At 38.7% G+C, this 16,009-nt stretch overlaps 1 protein-coding gene across 2 annotated transcripts in view; it reads left to right on the top strand.

The window, feature by feature from the left end:
• The window catches only part of col27a1b (collagen, type XXVII, alpha 1b), a 126,158-nt gene that overhangs the window by 26,455 nt on the left and 83,694 nt on the right, over nucleotides 1-16,009 (top strand). For both annotated transcript variants that reach the window (XM_036144091.1, XM_036144092.1), the window contains 3 exons: nucleotides 2,278-2,331; nucleotides 11,419-11,472; nucleotides 11,562-11,615. In XM_036144091.1, coding sequence (XP_035999984.1) covers nucleotides 2,278-2,331; nucleotides 11,419-11,472; nucleotides 11,562-11,615 — 162 coding nt within the window. The remainder of the gene's footprint in view (nucleotides 1-2,277; nucleotides 2,332-11,418; nucleotides 11,473-11,561; nucleotides 11,616-16,009) is intronic.

Here is a 16,009-nt window from a genome sequence, read left to right on the forward strand (position 1 = left end):
CAAAAAAGTTTAAAAAACAAAACAACTGGACTTTTTTTTCCCGAAGTCTGAAGAAGTTTCGCTTCCTATCCAGAAAGCCTTCTCAATTCAAAATGTCTGGAGTAGTGTTGAGTTCCAAGTTTTATAGTACTGCCCAACAAAGACCTTGTTATGGCTTAGATAACATGCAAATTGAACCGAAACAGGTTCACCCCGTTAGTAATGGGGAGTCGTTAAGGTCATTGTTGGCCCAATAACAGGGTTCTGTCACGGTCTGGGTCCTTTACTGCAACCCGCAACGCTCCGCTGCATGAATCCATCCTGAAACAGCTAAACAACATACAAACATGTGTTCTTTGTTGTCCATAAGTTAATGTTTCAATCAATTTTTAATTGGTACAAGAGCAGCATATCGTTTTCACAAGCCTAGACAGGGCTCTTACGGCTGTAGACGGCAAAGTTTACTACTTGGCTCGTGTTGGTTAGTATGATTTTGCATTTAAAATTGATATATAAGTCGCACGTGACTATAAGTTGCAGAATCTATGGAAAAAGTACAACTTATAGTTAGAAAAATACCGTACTAGATTTTATTTAGAGACAGAGTAAAATGCATGACGGCATCGTTTGAAAACTAGGGACAAGTAGAAATGTATGCAATTGACTTTGAATTTGTTTGCTTGATCGGCTTAATTCACTTTTTTTTCCCTCTTTTGTAAAGTCCCTTTGCGATTATATTTGTATCGTCTGTAAACTACATACAAATACAAATTAATGCACACCACCCTTGTAAAACCATATATTATTGTCCTTTACAAGTAGGTCGTGTGTTGATGATTCATTTAAAACCGTTCAAGTTTGGTTTTGTTAACCTGAGAAAATGTCAAAAGTTTAAGGGGTAGGAATACTTTTGCAAGACAGTACATTTGCCATCAAAGGACTTACTTTGACCAACAAAAACAGTAGCACCCCGATCAACCTGTATTGTAAACCTTGCGCACAGTTGCCCCTCTATCTGCAGGCCCAAGGCGTAATGATGTTTGTGTGTTTCTGTGCTTTCTCAGTGTTAACATGTTTGTGTTTAGTTGCCACATAGCTCCTAATGGTTGCTTGTTAGAAGCTCTTTTTAGTAATTATTCTAAACACCGAGGATCTTCATTCCTCCTCTCACCCACCTGAAGATGGATAGACCGAGTGACTCATTCCCACCAATACGCCTGCCTCCATTGGGATACCACCCGCCCAGCCTCTCATCAGCACTGTGCCTCTTTATCTTATGTACCGCAAGAATGCAATTTGTAACACTCTGTCCCAGCCTCATTATTTCTCTGCTTCCACTTCTCCTTTCGCTCTCTATCTGGAGATAATGACTTCCATACGTTTTTATATTGAGCAAGTGAAAGGGGAATGGTCTGAATGGAGAATGGGGTGGAGGAAATCTATAGATGAGCTTCTGTTAAGTGTCTCCATATGTCCGGCAGTGAGCGCCTGGGAGGATAGAGGCTTGGCCAGTTTAAGGGAAGAGGAACTGCCTCGGCTGTTTGACTCCTTTCCACAGAGTGATAATAGACAGACGGTGTCTGAATCCCCCCAGCTGTATTCTTACACCTCTGCTCCCTAGTCTGCTGTGCTCACAGAAATCCTATCCTATGACTCCCACCTCCAGCTTAGTGGGGAGAAAAATGCCTCCCCTCGCAACCCATGGAAATTCTGACCAAGACGAAAAGCTGACAGAAGATACAGTAGCTTGCGGTTCCAAGCCATCTGAGCATGTTTCAAGTTATTTAGTTTTGCTGGAGAGGATTTTTCCATGCTCAGCATTTTTATCTGTAGTCCACACAAGCACCCGGTTGAAATGCAAACGCTTGGATTGAAGTTGTAGCTTGGATTTTCCAAAAAAAATTCCAAAAACACTTTGTTACTGCTTGCATTTGCAATCACTTCAAACCACCAGTAAAAAAAAAAAAGAAATTTTGCTTCACTGCACCAAACGCGCTAACATTTTAAATTCCTGATACAAAGCGTTTTAAGGAACAGATAAATGATAGACGTACATCCACATAACATAACTCTATCTGCAAAACAAACACACTGCACACCTATACTCATACCCAGTGGGACCCCGAAGCACTGTTGACCCCTACTTTAAAATGCGTGCAGTGGAACGGGAATAACATACGTCTAACATTTTGCAATAATTCCCCCCCTTTTGTTTTTTTTTTACCAGGGTTCTTCCAATCACCCACATGGTCATCTTCACCATGTGCCCTCCTCAGTCATGCTTTTCTCTGTTTGCAGGGTCCTCCTGGTCCTCATGGAAATCCTGGTCGTCCCGGACCACCCGGCGTGAAGGTGAGGACATAACATTGCCTCGGATTACGTTAATAGAATATTTGCAACATGCACCACATTAATATGATCCAGATTATTAACGTTATTTTTTTTTTATGAAGCTGAAGATGAAGCAGACTGCAGTTTGGTTTGTTCCTCAATCCAAATCTAAACCCTACTTAAATTTGTCATCCCTTTGAAAATATTGCCACTCATGAAAACAGTCCTGTGCTCTGTATGCAATTATGGTAATAAATGGCAGGATAATTCCTAGGGAATTTTTCGTTCTTCCTTTCATCAATAAAAAACGTGGAACCAATAATAAATTTATTCTGACAGTAAGTATTTCCTTGTTTTTAGTGCAAAAGACCACATTGACGCCCTGAAAATACGTTAGGCTTTTCCTAGATTTTTTTCATTCTTCTTAACCGGTAATTGTCATCTATTCAGCTATTGCTAACCTGTTTTTTGTTAATAACCTTAAGTAAATATACCTTGATATGGGTCCAGTAATGTGTTGTACAGCTGGCCATTTATGAAAGCGAAGCACAGTTCATCCGAGCCATATGAGAAAATGAGTCAGCTCTTAGGATGAGTAAAATCTTTGCATATTTGTGCTGTTTATTGATTATTTCAATAGTTTAAATGATAGTTTAATCATGAAATATTCATTCCGTATAGTTTTTGATTTACTTTATTAATTTAGAAGCATGAAAGTGAATAGCTAGAGGGACTCTCAGAAGTGTACTAACACATTTTTTGATTCTAAATAAGAAAAACGTATTCAGCTGTGCAGTTTTTCTGACAGTTGTTTGTTTGCAAGGCAGAGGATCTACGCAAATAAATTGCACAAATGCTTTGCAATGTGACTGCAATCGCAAGACAGAAGTTTTTTTATTTAAAATGCTTTGGTCCAAAAGTACAAAACTGGATGTTTTTGGCCCTAATTTCAAATAGTGTGTTTAGCATAGAAATAGCACTCTGCATCACCAAAAAACTGTATAAATACGGAAACACAGTACCTTTCTTTAGATGGAACTGTCATTTTTGTTAATGTGGATGAAATTATGAGGAAGTTGAAATATCAACTTTGATTCAAAACTCTCAGGTGTTTGCTAGGAAGCTGAAGAATAAGCTGAGATAAAAAATATTTTATTGTCCCACAATGGGGCAAATCTGACATGACGGTGGCAAAAACACTGACAGAGTTACACACAGTTTACAGTAGTGAAGAAAACAAGCTAATATAATCTAAAGTTAGTTCTACGGTAGCAGAGGATGAGCTTTATCAGTATAAAAATAAATGCCAGAGTTAATTTTGCACAACTATTGATAATTTATTTAGTTATTTATGAGAATAGTTTTAAGTTTTTTCTGCATCACATGAATTTAGAGTTCAGAAAACATGTCGGGTAACCTTAGCAGGTCTATGGGCATGAGATGTCCTTGTAATCTGAGTGATGTGGAGAATTTTGGCAACTTTTGACAAATATTGCATAGACCATGTCCAACCAAGGACGATTGAAACTGAATTAAAAATATAATAAAAATATTTAAGAGTGTGCACACTCATGCAACCAGGTTATTGTCATGATGCAGCCTGAAGGCTGCATTCAGAACACTTCCTGGCTCCCTTCCTCAGTGCAGTCCTGATTAGGAACACCTGTCAGGCTGCAATCAGCCACGGACTCACTCCACCTGCTCTCACCACTATAAGACTCACCTTCAGTTTGTCCTCGTTACCGGTTCGTTTGCAGTCTCCAGAACACCATGCCTGTCTCGTCCCTGCTCGTCTCCTGGTTCTGTTCCTGTCTGCTCCGGTCTGTTCTCGCCTGCCAGTTTCCTGCACCCCTGCAACCTCCGTCTGGTAACTGACTCTGGCTTCACCATCCACTACCTGCTCTTAAATAAACTTTGGAAACCAGCTCTGTGTGTGTGTGTGCTGTGTCCGGGTTCATCCAAGACAAATCATGACAGTTATCATAGCAGTTTTTGAGCTTTTTGGGACAAATGTCCTGTTAAGGGTAGAAAAGGTTTGAAGGTAATTTATCATGATCTTATTTTTGTAGCTCTCAAAAACACTGAACTTCAACCAGGGTGTGTAAACCTTTGAACATCTCTGTATTGTTAGCTTCTTTCAAGACCAAGTCAAACATCTAGATACTAAAGCTTTAAACTGGTTCTACTAGTTTTCGACATAAACAACGGCAAATCTGTATGTCCTTCATTTGTAGCATTTCATGACAGCTCCCATTTATGCCTTTCATTTGGTTGTGCAAATTTGTGTTTTGTTACCTCTTTAAAGCTTTTATTTTTATCCTGAATTAGTTAAAGCTTTGTTTAAGGAAATTTGTAATGAATTTTGTGCATTATGTTGCTGTTCTTAAACCAGCACCTTAGTTAGGATTCTCCATTAGCTGCTATCGTCCTCAGAGTTCAACACTGCTTTATCTTGTTCCTAATTCACCTTGGCACCACCAGTTACTCGGCAGCAGCAACTCAAACTCTTTTAATACCCCTAGGTTTTCTCTGTTTCTTGTCAGATATTTGTTGTTGTCTTCTTGTCTTCCTGCCACATTTTCCTCTCTCAGGAAAATCGTGCCCTACGATGACCTTGGATATATAATGAAGCTTTGCAGTTGGGGTTTAGCTCTGAATATTCAGAGCAGCAGTAGCATGGAAACACAAAGCATGCGAAGGAGTTCAGAGAAGGCTGTGGTTTAAACTTCAGTAGCCTATAAAATGGCCCATTTTAATTCACAAAAGTAGTTTCTCTGATTTGTAGCAGGCTAAATCCGTGTCTTTGACATGGGGTAGCTGGGTTCGAATCCTGGTTGCATCGGGAAGGGCATCAGTCATAAAAACTCTGCCAAGTCTGTGTGCAAGCTGTTATGAGTTAGTGTGGCAGTCCCTGAATAAAGGAATCAGCCGAAAGGACTCACATACTTTGTTCACAAAAGTCCCAGTACTCTAGTAAAGACATAGTTATAGCCAGTTATGCGTATAATGCCCACTCCAAAATTGTTAACACTGCTGCTAAAGATGTGCAAAAATCTTTAGAATTACAGCTTTCAGGATATTTTGTCCCTAATACCGATTTGAGTCATTGAAGATCGGACTCAGATCAGCTCTTGTCTATTTAAGGTAATAAAATTACCTTCATACATGTTAGAAAACCCAGTATGCTTCAAACTGGAATAAAATAACACATTGCATTTTTTTAGCATTACGCTTTTTCACTCATCAAGATTGTTGTGGGCACTCATTCTTTCCTATCACTTTATCTTGACAACATATATATTTTTTGACCTTATCAGAGTTTCTGCAGATTAGTGTTAGTATAATGCCTCAAGATGGTTAAGCATGATACAAAAATGTTGTTCTGACAAACCATCACATAAATCATGCTGTGCTTCATCATTCCCCCCAGATATCTCCATGTGGAGCAGTTTGTGAAAGCGCTAGGCTAATGTTACCATGTCTTGCCTCGTTTATTATCCCACTCGATACATATTTCAGTGAGCTTTCAGTTACGTTTTTTTCTTGACAGCTTTCATGCAGCAGTCAACTCAAACTCCAGTTAAACAGTTAAAGCACAGGCCTACACAGTGGTACTCATGGTCAAAGTGACACGTCGTTTGCAAAAGGCTCTAGTCGTGCCAAAAACAATTAGCGTACGAGTTAAAAGCAAATATTTCCTTCAAACAACACAACTTGCCCTTCCATTTGTCATCTTTCTCCATAGGCTGTGTCAGATTGTAACCTGGCAAGCCAGAGTGATAACGTGTAGCACTCTCTGCTCTGCACGTCACCAGTCTGGGTCTGCTCCCATCCAAATCTGTTTGGGGAAAGGAGGGACATTCAGGAGAACTTTCAGAGCTGATAGCAGCAGCTACGCGTGCGTCCTCCTGCGCTGCCGTGTGTATTTTGGTTCGACTGGGGGCTCGGTACCTGGCTTCTTGCTTTCGTCACAGCTATATTTACCCCCTTTAACCCCAATAATACAACGTGATTGGCCGGACCCGTTTTTGGTTTGTCCTGAAGGCTTGAGCGGAACAAGGTGGACTATCGTATGTTTGTGAGCTGACAAATACCGTGAGAATTCAGCTCGCATGCAAGGTTATATGTCAATAGTCCATCTTGTGAAGAATTGTATCCAGAATCAGAAAAGCTTTTTCTTGACCTTTGATCCCAAATTCCCCCCAATGGTGGGCCAATGAATGCATATCTGTTTCACTGTACTGTAACAGCTTTGTGAATTTTTTTGAAACTTGAGCCCTTCCATCTACATCTTCACCTCACACATGGGCCTCTCTTCCTCCGACCCCTTTACTTCTTACCTACTCTCACGCACATCTGTCCATCCATGCTGGTAAGGAACAAACCAGACGTGGCACCTTTCAAGGCCTGCAGAGTGATTGGTAATTCAAGATTTGAGTGAAGGAGTGTAAAACTGGCCGCTTCAGGGATTTCATACTGATCTTGGTTGCTTCAAATAGTTTGGAATAGGTGATTTCTGTTTGGCTACAATAACTAAGACAATGGAGTTTGGACTGCTTGAATGACATCTGTGTTAGCTGCTTTGCCAAAGGGCCAATGAGAAAGGCTTGTTATATTTGCAAGAGGTGTCTCCTGCCCTGCTCAGATCAACTGGATCCCAGTTTCTTTAAGCAGGTCAAAGCAATCAAGAAACGCTAATTGTGTACAAGCAACACTTACAGAAAAAAAAGCTCTTCTCATTCTTCAAACTTTGTGATTTGTTTTGAATTTTCTAAAGTTTCAAAATTAGAGTTTCAGCTGAGCTCTCTGTAGCTCGTCCTTCGACACAGGGAGCTGTGGTGGGATATCTGAGCACAGTGCACACAGTCATATTCAATAAATTAGAATATTATTGAAAAGTTCATTTATTTCAGTAATCCAATTCGCTAAGGCAAACACATTATATGGATTAACATAGACCGATGATGTTTTAAAGCCTTTTTTTCCGGTTTAGGATTTGTTTTCCTCACCTCCAGCTGATAAAAACACAGAATTTATGATTAGAATATTGCATTAGACCAATAAAAAAAGCTACATTTTTAATGAAGAAACGGGGGCTTAATGAAAAGTATGTTTAATACCACCCTTAAGGTTGTTTTTTTTCCGAACATATTTTTAATGTGACAAACAAGCCTCTTGGAAATGGATATTCTATTTTATTGAATATGAACTCACACGATGCAAACAGAAAAGGACTTCAGGTTTTGGAACTTTAAAAAAAAAAATAAATAAAAATTTGACTGGGATCTTAATAAACACTTGAGATTAGCTCCTTTCTTAAAATAAATAAATTTTTTATAACAGAAACCTAATTTCATGTAGTGTTTCTAGTTCTCCCTCATGATCGTCCCGGAGATTTGTGGTGGCAAAATAAATTGGAGCCCTTCTTCTAGCCTTGTTTGACACAGTTTTATACTTTACGTGTGAACGTTTTTGGGAGTAGTTACTTTTAAAGGCTTTCCTTGGCTGTGCTCTTTGGACAGTTACTAAGAAAAATGTTTCTCAGTGTCATATTTATGTATAAATTAATCATGGGTTAGGGTTAATAAAGCTGAGCCGCTCAGTTTAATAAAAAAAAGTATAACCTAAAATAAATGCTTCAATTTTTTAATAACTGGGTGTCCTTTCAGCTGCTCACTTATTCAGAGGCCGCCGCAGCAAAGTCATTACATCTTGTAACGGCCTTCCTAATGTTCACAGGATTTGAACCCAGGCCCGCTGGACACAGACTCAGCCTGGTGCACAGAGGGACTACATATCCGGCTACAGTTTAATGACTATTAGTAATATAATAACAGATTATTTTAAAATGTAGCCAGTAAGTTTGTTATAAACAATGTCTGGTTAAAAATGGTTAAATCAGACTTTTTTAATGTGTTACTTTTCAATAAAATATTCTAATGTATCTGAAAACCATTTTGCTTTTATGTTTCAAAGTTGATGGTATAAATTTGATAATGAAGCACATTTTCATATCTAGCCTCCCTGAACAGGATAAACTGGATATTGTAAATGAATGAAACAATGGAGCGGTTTCTGTGTGCGTTGTGTCTTAGTCATCCAGTGCTGGTTTGTGATTTTCCTGACTTTGCATTTCTGTGGTAAAACCCTCTTGGCTTCTTCTTTTTTTTTTTTTTTTTTTTTTTTTGCTCTCTCAAAAGGTAATTTGTTTCTTTTCTGGAAGGAACTTGAGTTTTAGATTTTTCTCTCTCGCTCATTTGCAAGAGCTGAACTTGGCCTGTGTTCCAGCTGAGCACTTCTGTCAACACAATAGTATTTTTAGCGGCATAATAATTTGGCCTGCTATAGCAAAGAGAGCTCTGGTTCTGGCAGTATTATTCATAGTTTAACTCTGGAACTGATCAATATGAAGCTGTCAAATTTCAGCATTTCAAATTATTTCTACAAGCTTAGAAAACACAATTAGCAGCTGCTTTGGCCTTGTTCAGACATATTTTACACATGTGTGTTTGCTCAGTGCCAAGCTGACAAACCGGTGCTTGACTTAGTTTGACATATTTGCAGGCAAAGCTCAAAGTGTAAACTGTCTGCTCGGACACAGGCTTCTGGCTTTTTAAAACTGACCCACAGAAACATAACCGCATGTTGAGTATATGTGAACTCCATCTTCCAGGTTTCACTCAAATGTTAAGTAATTAATGAATAACTGCAAACATTTTTCCCCAGACAATTCAGTGGAATTACCACATCCAAATGTTATCTATCTATCTATCTATCTATCTATCTATCTATCTATCTATCTATCTATCTATCTATCTATCTATCTATCTATCTATCTATCTATCTATCTATCTATCTATCTATCTATCTATCTATCTATCTATCTATCTATCTATCTATCTATGTGTATATACATGTATGATTTAGTAATTATGTCTGAAATGTGGTATGAGGTAGTGAAACTTATTTATTAATCCCCCTTCTTCTTATAGTCATTATCATCAACAATCTTCCTGATTCCTACTTTACTTTTGATTCCATACTACCCAAAGTCCGTTAAGCAAGCAAATAAATCAATATACTGTACATTATAACTATAAATATACACATTCACATGTGCCCATGAGCATTTATCAATTATGATACATATTTGACAAGATCATGTTCAATTATCTGCTGCTATAAGTAGAATAGCTTTGAAATTATAGTGCTGCGCAAAAGTATTCAAACCCATATGGCTACCACGGGCCTCTTGGGCGTAAAGCTCTCCTTGCAGGGCCATTAGTATTACGAGGATGGCCATGTTATGCAGCTTCTATCCATACTCTTTTCATTTTCAGATGATGGCCAGAGGAATTCTCTAGGAGATATCCTACATAAGAAATGTTGTGTTTTAATATAATACTGCTTCAAACCTCTCAACAACTTTATCCCTGTTTTGCTTGGTGCGTTCCTTGGGCTTCGTGGTGCTGTTTGCTCAGTAATGGTCTCTCCGAAACTTCGAGGTCTTCACAGAAGCTGTTTATGAACTGAGATTGAACTGCACACAAGTTAATTGTCTTTACTAAGTAGGTAACTTCTGAAGGCAGTTGGTCGCACTTCACTTTTAGTGTTTTAGGGGATCAGAGGAAAGTGCGCTGAATAAAAACGCCTATCATGTTTTTCTTTGTTTTTTTACATGAAATTGCAACAGAATGGGAAAAAAGGTGCATTGTAATGTGTCAAAGGTAAAAGATTTTAAGGTGCAGAAATACGCTTGCAAGGCAATGTAAAAATGTGTAGACTAACTGCATTTACCTTACTTTACTCTGTGAATCTTAGCCTTTTAGACAATATATTGGAACTGAATACCTATAATTAATTAGGCATTCATAAATGTTGAGCCCTTTTGGGTTTGTTTTTTATTGCAACTTTAAAATTGAATCTATTTTATTGAGATTTTATGTACTAGATGATTATGAATTGGAGGGAGATCCATGGACAATTGTTCACTGATGTTCTCTATCAAACCTCTCAAGCCTTTCCTGTTTAACTGTGTTTATGCTGACACTAAATTACACACAGGAGGACATCTGAAGGAAGTTTGTTGCATTGGTTTTTATTCCGGAGTATCAGAGGAAATGGCACTTTTCGAAACCCTCTGTGTTTTATTTCTTTTTTTTCTTTTTTTGGTAAAACATTTCTAAGCCATGTATCATTTTTCACACACTTCACAACTAAGTGCTAGTTTTTGTTGTGGATTCCAAGTAAAATCCCATCATAACACATGGGTATATTTAGTTGCTGCACCACATAATGCAACAAAGGTTCAAGGGATGTGAACCTTTGTCTGCTTTTGCACTGCCATGCAGTCCCTTTGGCTTGCAGTGTACAAATATCCTCATAAAAAAGTTTTATTGTCAGGCTGTTTCTGGTACAAACGTGCATTCAGAGGGGAAAATTTGCTATGAATAGATATTTTACGTAGGTTTTATCAGCCAAAGATAACCCATCGATAAACTGCCTCAACTGCACGATTTTGTCAAATTCATTGCAGTACAGGATGCACACCCATAGCTCACTTTATCACATACACTGTACCAGAACATCTGCAGTTGTGTGATTTCAGTCCAGCTAACCCAGTCCTGTAATATTTTATTCATGTTTCTGTTTGCGATAAGTACTCACACAGGAAATTATATCATTCTCCTCAGAGCTCTTGTGTTGTAATTGCCCAGATTACAAAGTGTCTCCTTCGTGAAATACACGGGACCTGGAACACTGACCCAGACTGCGCCGACAGGATTCCCACTGCCCGAAAAGGGAGAAAAATGTGCACGATTACTCCCCATCACCTCTCGCTGGCTTGTTGTAAACCCAGTTACGGGAAGGAATAAACTGACTGCTCGTTTGTGTAAATACAACCACTGGACTCCCCCAAAGAATAGAATGAACTCATTACTCCGCTGATAGTGTTAATAGAATGTAAACAGCAACGTTTTCTGTTCCTTGTCTGAAGAAACGTTGCTGCAATGCGGAGAATATTCAAACAACCCCTTCTCCGGCTTGAGGAAAGCGTTCCTAAATTTAAAACAAACAATCTATTCTGTGTTTTTTTTTATGTTATAGGGACAAAAAGGAGATCCTGGACTGTCACATGGTCAAGCCCCGAAAGGACAAAAAGTATGCATTAGTATCTCTAAATGAGACTTGTTTGATGCAGTTATGTCGGCGTGTTGGTTCATTAATTGTGACCCGATTGATATTTTCAGGGAGACCTCGGTACATTTGGCCCACCTGGACCACCAGGCCAAAATGGACGAAAGGTAAAAATATAAAAATGTACTGATCTCATGGTTGTGTAAGATTTCTTGAAGTAATTTCAGGCACAAAAATGAATGGAGTTTTTAATGTTGCGTGTAAATGAACATACACTGCCAAACTGTGATATTCAGAGGGTCCAGCCAAACGTATAAGCTCATGTGCTATCGGAACAATCATAACACATGAATAATCACACCTGTATAGCATTCAAAAAGGATTTGCTGTAATACGGGTGTTACATCATCCATATTACAGGCTTCTGATTTGGTGAAACATCTCAGAAAAAAAAAAAAAGAAATCTGGATTACTGGGTGAAAAGTTTTACGTGCCGTCTCCAAATGTTATGTCACTCCTTCTCTGGAGAGCTCTACTCTGAAAAGTAGGACACGTTTGGAATGTGTTTCAGTTCTGTGACGTGATCCTGCTAACAATGTAAAATATTTGACTTTCTCTGCATATTGCTCCGCTGAGTTATTGCTGCAGAGAGGGACGGTTTGCAGCAGTGTGTTCTCCACGGCGTTGTTCATTTTATCGCTGGCATTTTCCCAAGCCCCTCACAGTAATTACAAGTGTCAATAGGGGATGTGCCTGTTGGGTTTCTCCACCATGTGCAGAAGGAAATGACAAATTATGTTTTTCCAGTATGCTTTTTTTCCTAAATGTATTAGTTCTGTGAATGTTTCATCTTTAATGTGCTTACTTTTGGGCAGAATAGTTTCTCACTGCAGCTTAGCTCTTACTGAAGTTGAAAATCTTCATAAAAGGAGGTCAGGGAAATAAATACATCCCTAAAAGGAATATTAAATCACCCCAGTAGCCTGATGTTAAAGTCAGTTTCTTGTCTATGGCACCTTTAAATGGAACAAAGCTGATCGAAGTGACTTCAAAACGTCTTAATAAAGTTGACAAAAAAACTAGCTATAACAAGGAGCTCAAAACCTAAAATGCCCATTGGGAGTCAAACATGAGTCACATTCAAAGCTGATGTAAAAAAAGGTGAGTTTTCTGACTAGATTTAAAAGATTGATTAGACTTTGCAGTGGGAATATCAATTGGCAGCTTATTCCAGAGTCCATGGGACTTTCACTGCAAGAGCCACATCCCCTCTGTGCATAAGTTTAGATTTCCGCTACACTGAGAGTAACTTAAGTGAAACCTAAAAAATTACTTTAGGCTTTAACGGTAGGTAAAACAATCAACTAAATAATCAAGGTCAAATTATGGATATTTTCAGTATCTACTACCTATAAATACTCCAAGAGTGTTGAACTATAAGGAAATCAGAAGTAGTTCATTCAAAAGTGGCCCAGTATATCACATGCAATATTTTCATGTGTCATGTTTTTGCTTAATTTTAGAAAATTCAGTGTTAACCAACCTTTGTTGTCATATAGACAGTTAAACAGAGCCTCAACAATTGGAAAACAAAAATCTGATTTAAAAGCCAAATATACCTGGATGTCATCAACATAACAGAGTATTACAATCAACTTTCCCCCTCTCCCGGTAATGAAAACAAGACAAATCAGCTTGGCTCTCTGGAAAATCAACCTACACCTATTTGCTTGCAGCTGGTTTTGTTCTCAGTAATTTCTCTTTTGGATTATTCCCAGTAACACAAAGTTCCTATAAAGCTGGATATTTGCTGCATTTCCAACAGACAGATCAAACCTCAAGCATTTGATCTCTAGCTTTCCTAGCACCTGGCAAATTTTGCTCTAAGATTTCTAACTCTAGGAGAGGAAAAAGGATGCTAAGTTATCCATCCAAAGGAGCATGATTTCAAGATTTAATAATTTCCAACTTTTTTAATTTTAATTTAGTGGGAGACATTTTGTTTTAAACAGTCTTAGAATGTTAAATAGAATTTGCAGAGGGGCTGAAACATCCAATTTAATAAATCTAGACCACATCAGCAACAGTGGACAAAAATATTGTTTATCCTACTGCAATTTTATTGTACAGCAGTGAATACTGGATTTTGTTTATGCATTTCTTTGTCCATTTAGTGAATAGATGCATGATGATTGGTTACTATTTTAGTTAAAATGTTTGACATATGCTCTCTGGCCTTTATTCTAATTTGATGTTGTGCCAGCTTGATTTCTACACAGTATTCAAGATTTCTAAAAGCTGCAGTTTAAACACAGTAGAGGGCTTCCTTTTGTAAGCCTTCCTTTCCATATTGGAAAGGTCTCAGAATTTTTCCGTCTGATTCTGTCCAGTCCTTAAATGTCCTGACTCACTTTCTCCCTATCAAAATACACTTTTTTTCCTACCTTTTCCCTTGCTGGTAAATAGCACTGTTCTTGAACACGTCAAGAGTTTAGTTTCTTTAAAGTTTTTTCAGAGCAGACATAAGATTGAAATGAAAGAGTCTGTATACACAGTGGTGAAAAAAAAAGACAGAAGAAGGGAAACTTTTCAGTGGAAAGAGATGCGGATGTTTTGCAAAACAGCATAAATTATTATGGGAGAAACTAAACTTCTCTTTAATTGTGCTTGAAGGTTTGCGTCGTTTGAAAGCTGCTGTCAGAGTCTACCCTGGAAAAGATGGAAGTAAATAAGAGGAAAAGGTTATTGTGGGGGTGAGGATTTAGATGCCACATTGTGGTAATTAAAACAAAAATCTGACAAAACGAGAAAACCTTCGTCATTAACTTATTTATTTCACAGAGAAACTTTCTCTTGCTTTTCTAAATTATCCTCAGCGTAATGATGCCTCCTTGAGAGCTCCAGCAGTTTATGTAATCAGACAGAGCTGACAGTAAAAAGGTCCTTCCACTTAGTAATGTAATTGTAAGAGCTATATATATATATATATATATATATATATATATATATATATATATATATATATATATATACCATTTTGCGTCATGACTCATGGAACCGGGAACTATGGGACAAGGCTAATTTTCTGCAAGCTGATTTATGATCAGTGTGGACCTTTGCTGGACAAGGGCCGGCTTTCACGTGGGTTTCTGATTCCCACTGTTACGAATATTGTGCGTTGCCCTGTAAGAATTCATCTTTGCACACAAATCAGCTGACAGCCATTCGGAGCATCACAGCGCAGTGTCTTATCCAGCTAATTAAAACAAGACGGATCCGCTTGGCTCTGTTTAAGGCCACCAGACACCCCATCGCTCGCAGCTGTTTTTACTCTCCGTATTTTCTTTGTTTAATCATTCTCAGGCACAGAAAGTCCCCCATAAATTGGAATATTGCTGAATGTCCACCAGATGCAGATGAAACTCAAGCGTTTGCTTTCTAGCTGTCCAAGAAGCCCGTAAAACTTTGACCCACTGCATGATAGACCTCTTACGTTGAGTTTTCTGCTCAGAAACTGGCCTGCTGCCAGAAAAAAAGCCTTCCCTCACAGTGGGAAATGTGTAAAGATGTAATGGGAAGGTTGCCTGGGAGTCATTCACTGGTCTGAGCTGTAAAATAGGAAGGGACTGTTGTATGTGTGTGTGTGTGTGCGTGTATAAAATCCAAACACTGTGGAGAGTATTACTAATTCTGGACCAGAGAGCCCGTTGTACAGCCAGCTTCAAATTTTGGCAGACTGAAATAAAACTCTATTTTTCATTAGGTGTGCAGATTTTTTTTTTCTGTCCTGTTCCTCAGTTTTGCAGAGTCAAGGCTGCGTTTGCTGATTGATTTATGAAAGAGAGCAGGGAAAAAGACTGCCTCATGGGGCTGGAGTTTTGTGTCACAATGAAAATAAAAAAAAAATCTGTGTAAGGAATAATGCATTATTTGTCTGACGGGGTTAGTCTGTTTCTTCTGCTGTAGACGGGTGACGAAGTGCAGCTGGCTCAGTTTGCTGCAGGAAGCAGGGTTACTCTGCTGTGATCCGTATCGACACACAGAACCCTGAACTTCCAGCTCTGCATATCTACAGATACAAGCTCCTGGTGACTGTTCTTTACAGAAATAGATTCAGCTCAGTCTGTTGTGATTGAACGTGTTGACCTTAATCTTAACCACATCACCGTAGCTCCGGCTAAGGGTTCCTGCAGGAAGGCGAACCTGCGTACAGGTGTCAAATCTTTTGAAGCCTCTGACATGTTTTCTTCCGGCGTTACTATTTTCTTTTTTTAACTCCATCCATCTTCCCACCAACTCCGACCAAAGTTCCCGTGTCTGTTGAAGACAAGCATCCTCACAACTTGACGCTTCTGCCGTCACATTTCAGCGTGGGAATGGTTATGGTCATGGTGAAGTGCGGGGCTAGATCTATTCCCATATAGTGTTTTGGTCTGATCTGACCGGAATACCTTGTTCCACCTGATTGTAGTGTCTCCTGCCTATATTGTGGCAAACTTCTTCATCCCGCGCCTTTGTTTCGACTTTGGCTTTCTTCTTGCCACTCTTCGTAAAAGGCCAG

This window comes from Fundulus heteroclitus, chromosome 12, assembly GCF_011125445.2.
Source record: "Fundulus heteroclitus isolate FHET01 chromosome 12, MU-UCD_Fhet_4.1, whole genome shotgun sequence".
NCBI classification, from domain to species: domain Eukaryota; kingdom Metazoa; phylum Chordata; class Actinopteri; order Cyprinodontiformes; family Fundulidae; genus Fundulus; species Fundulus heteroclitus.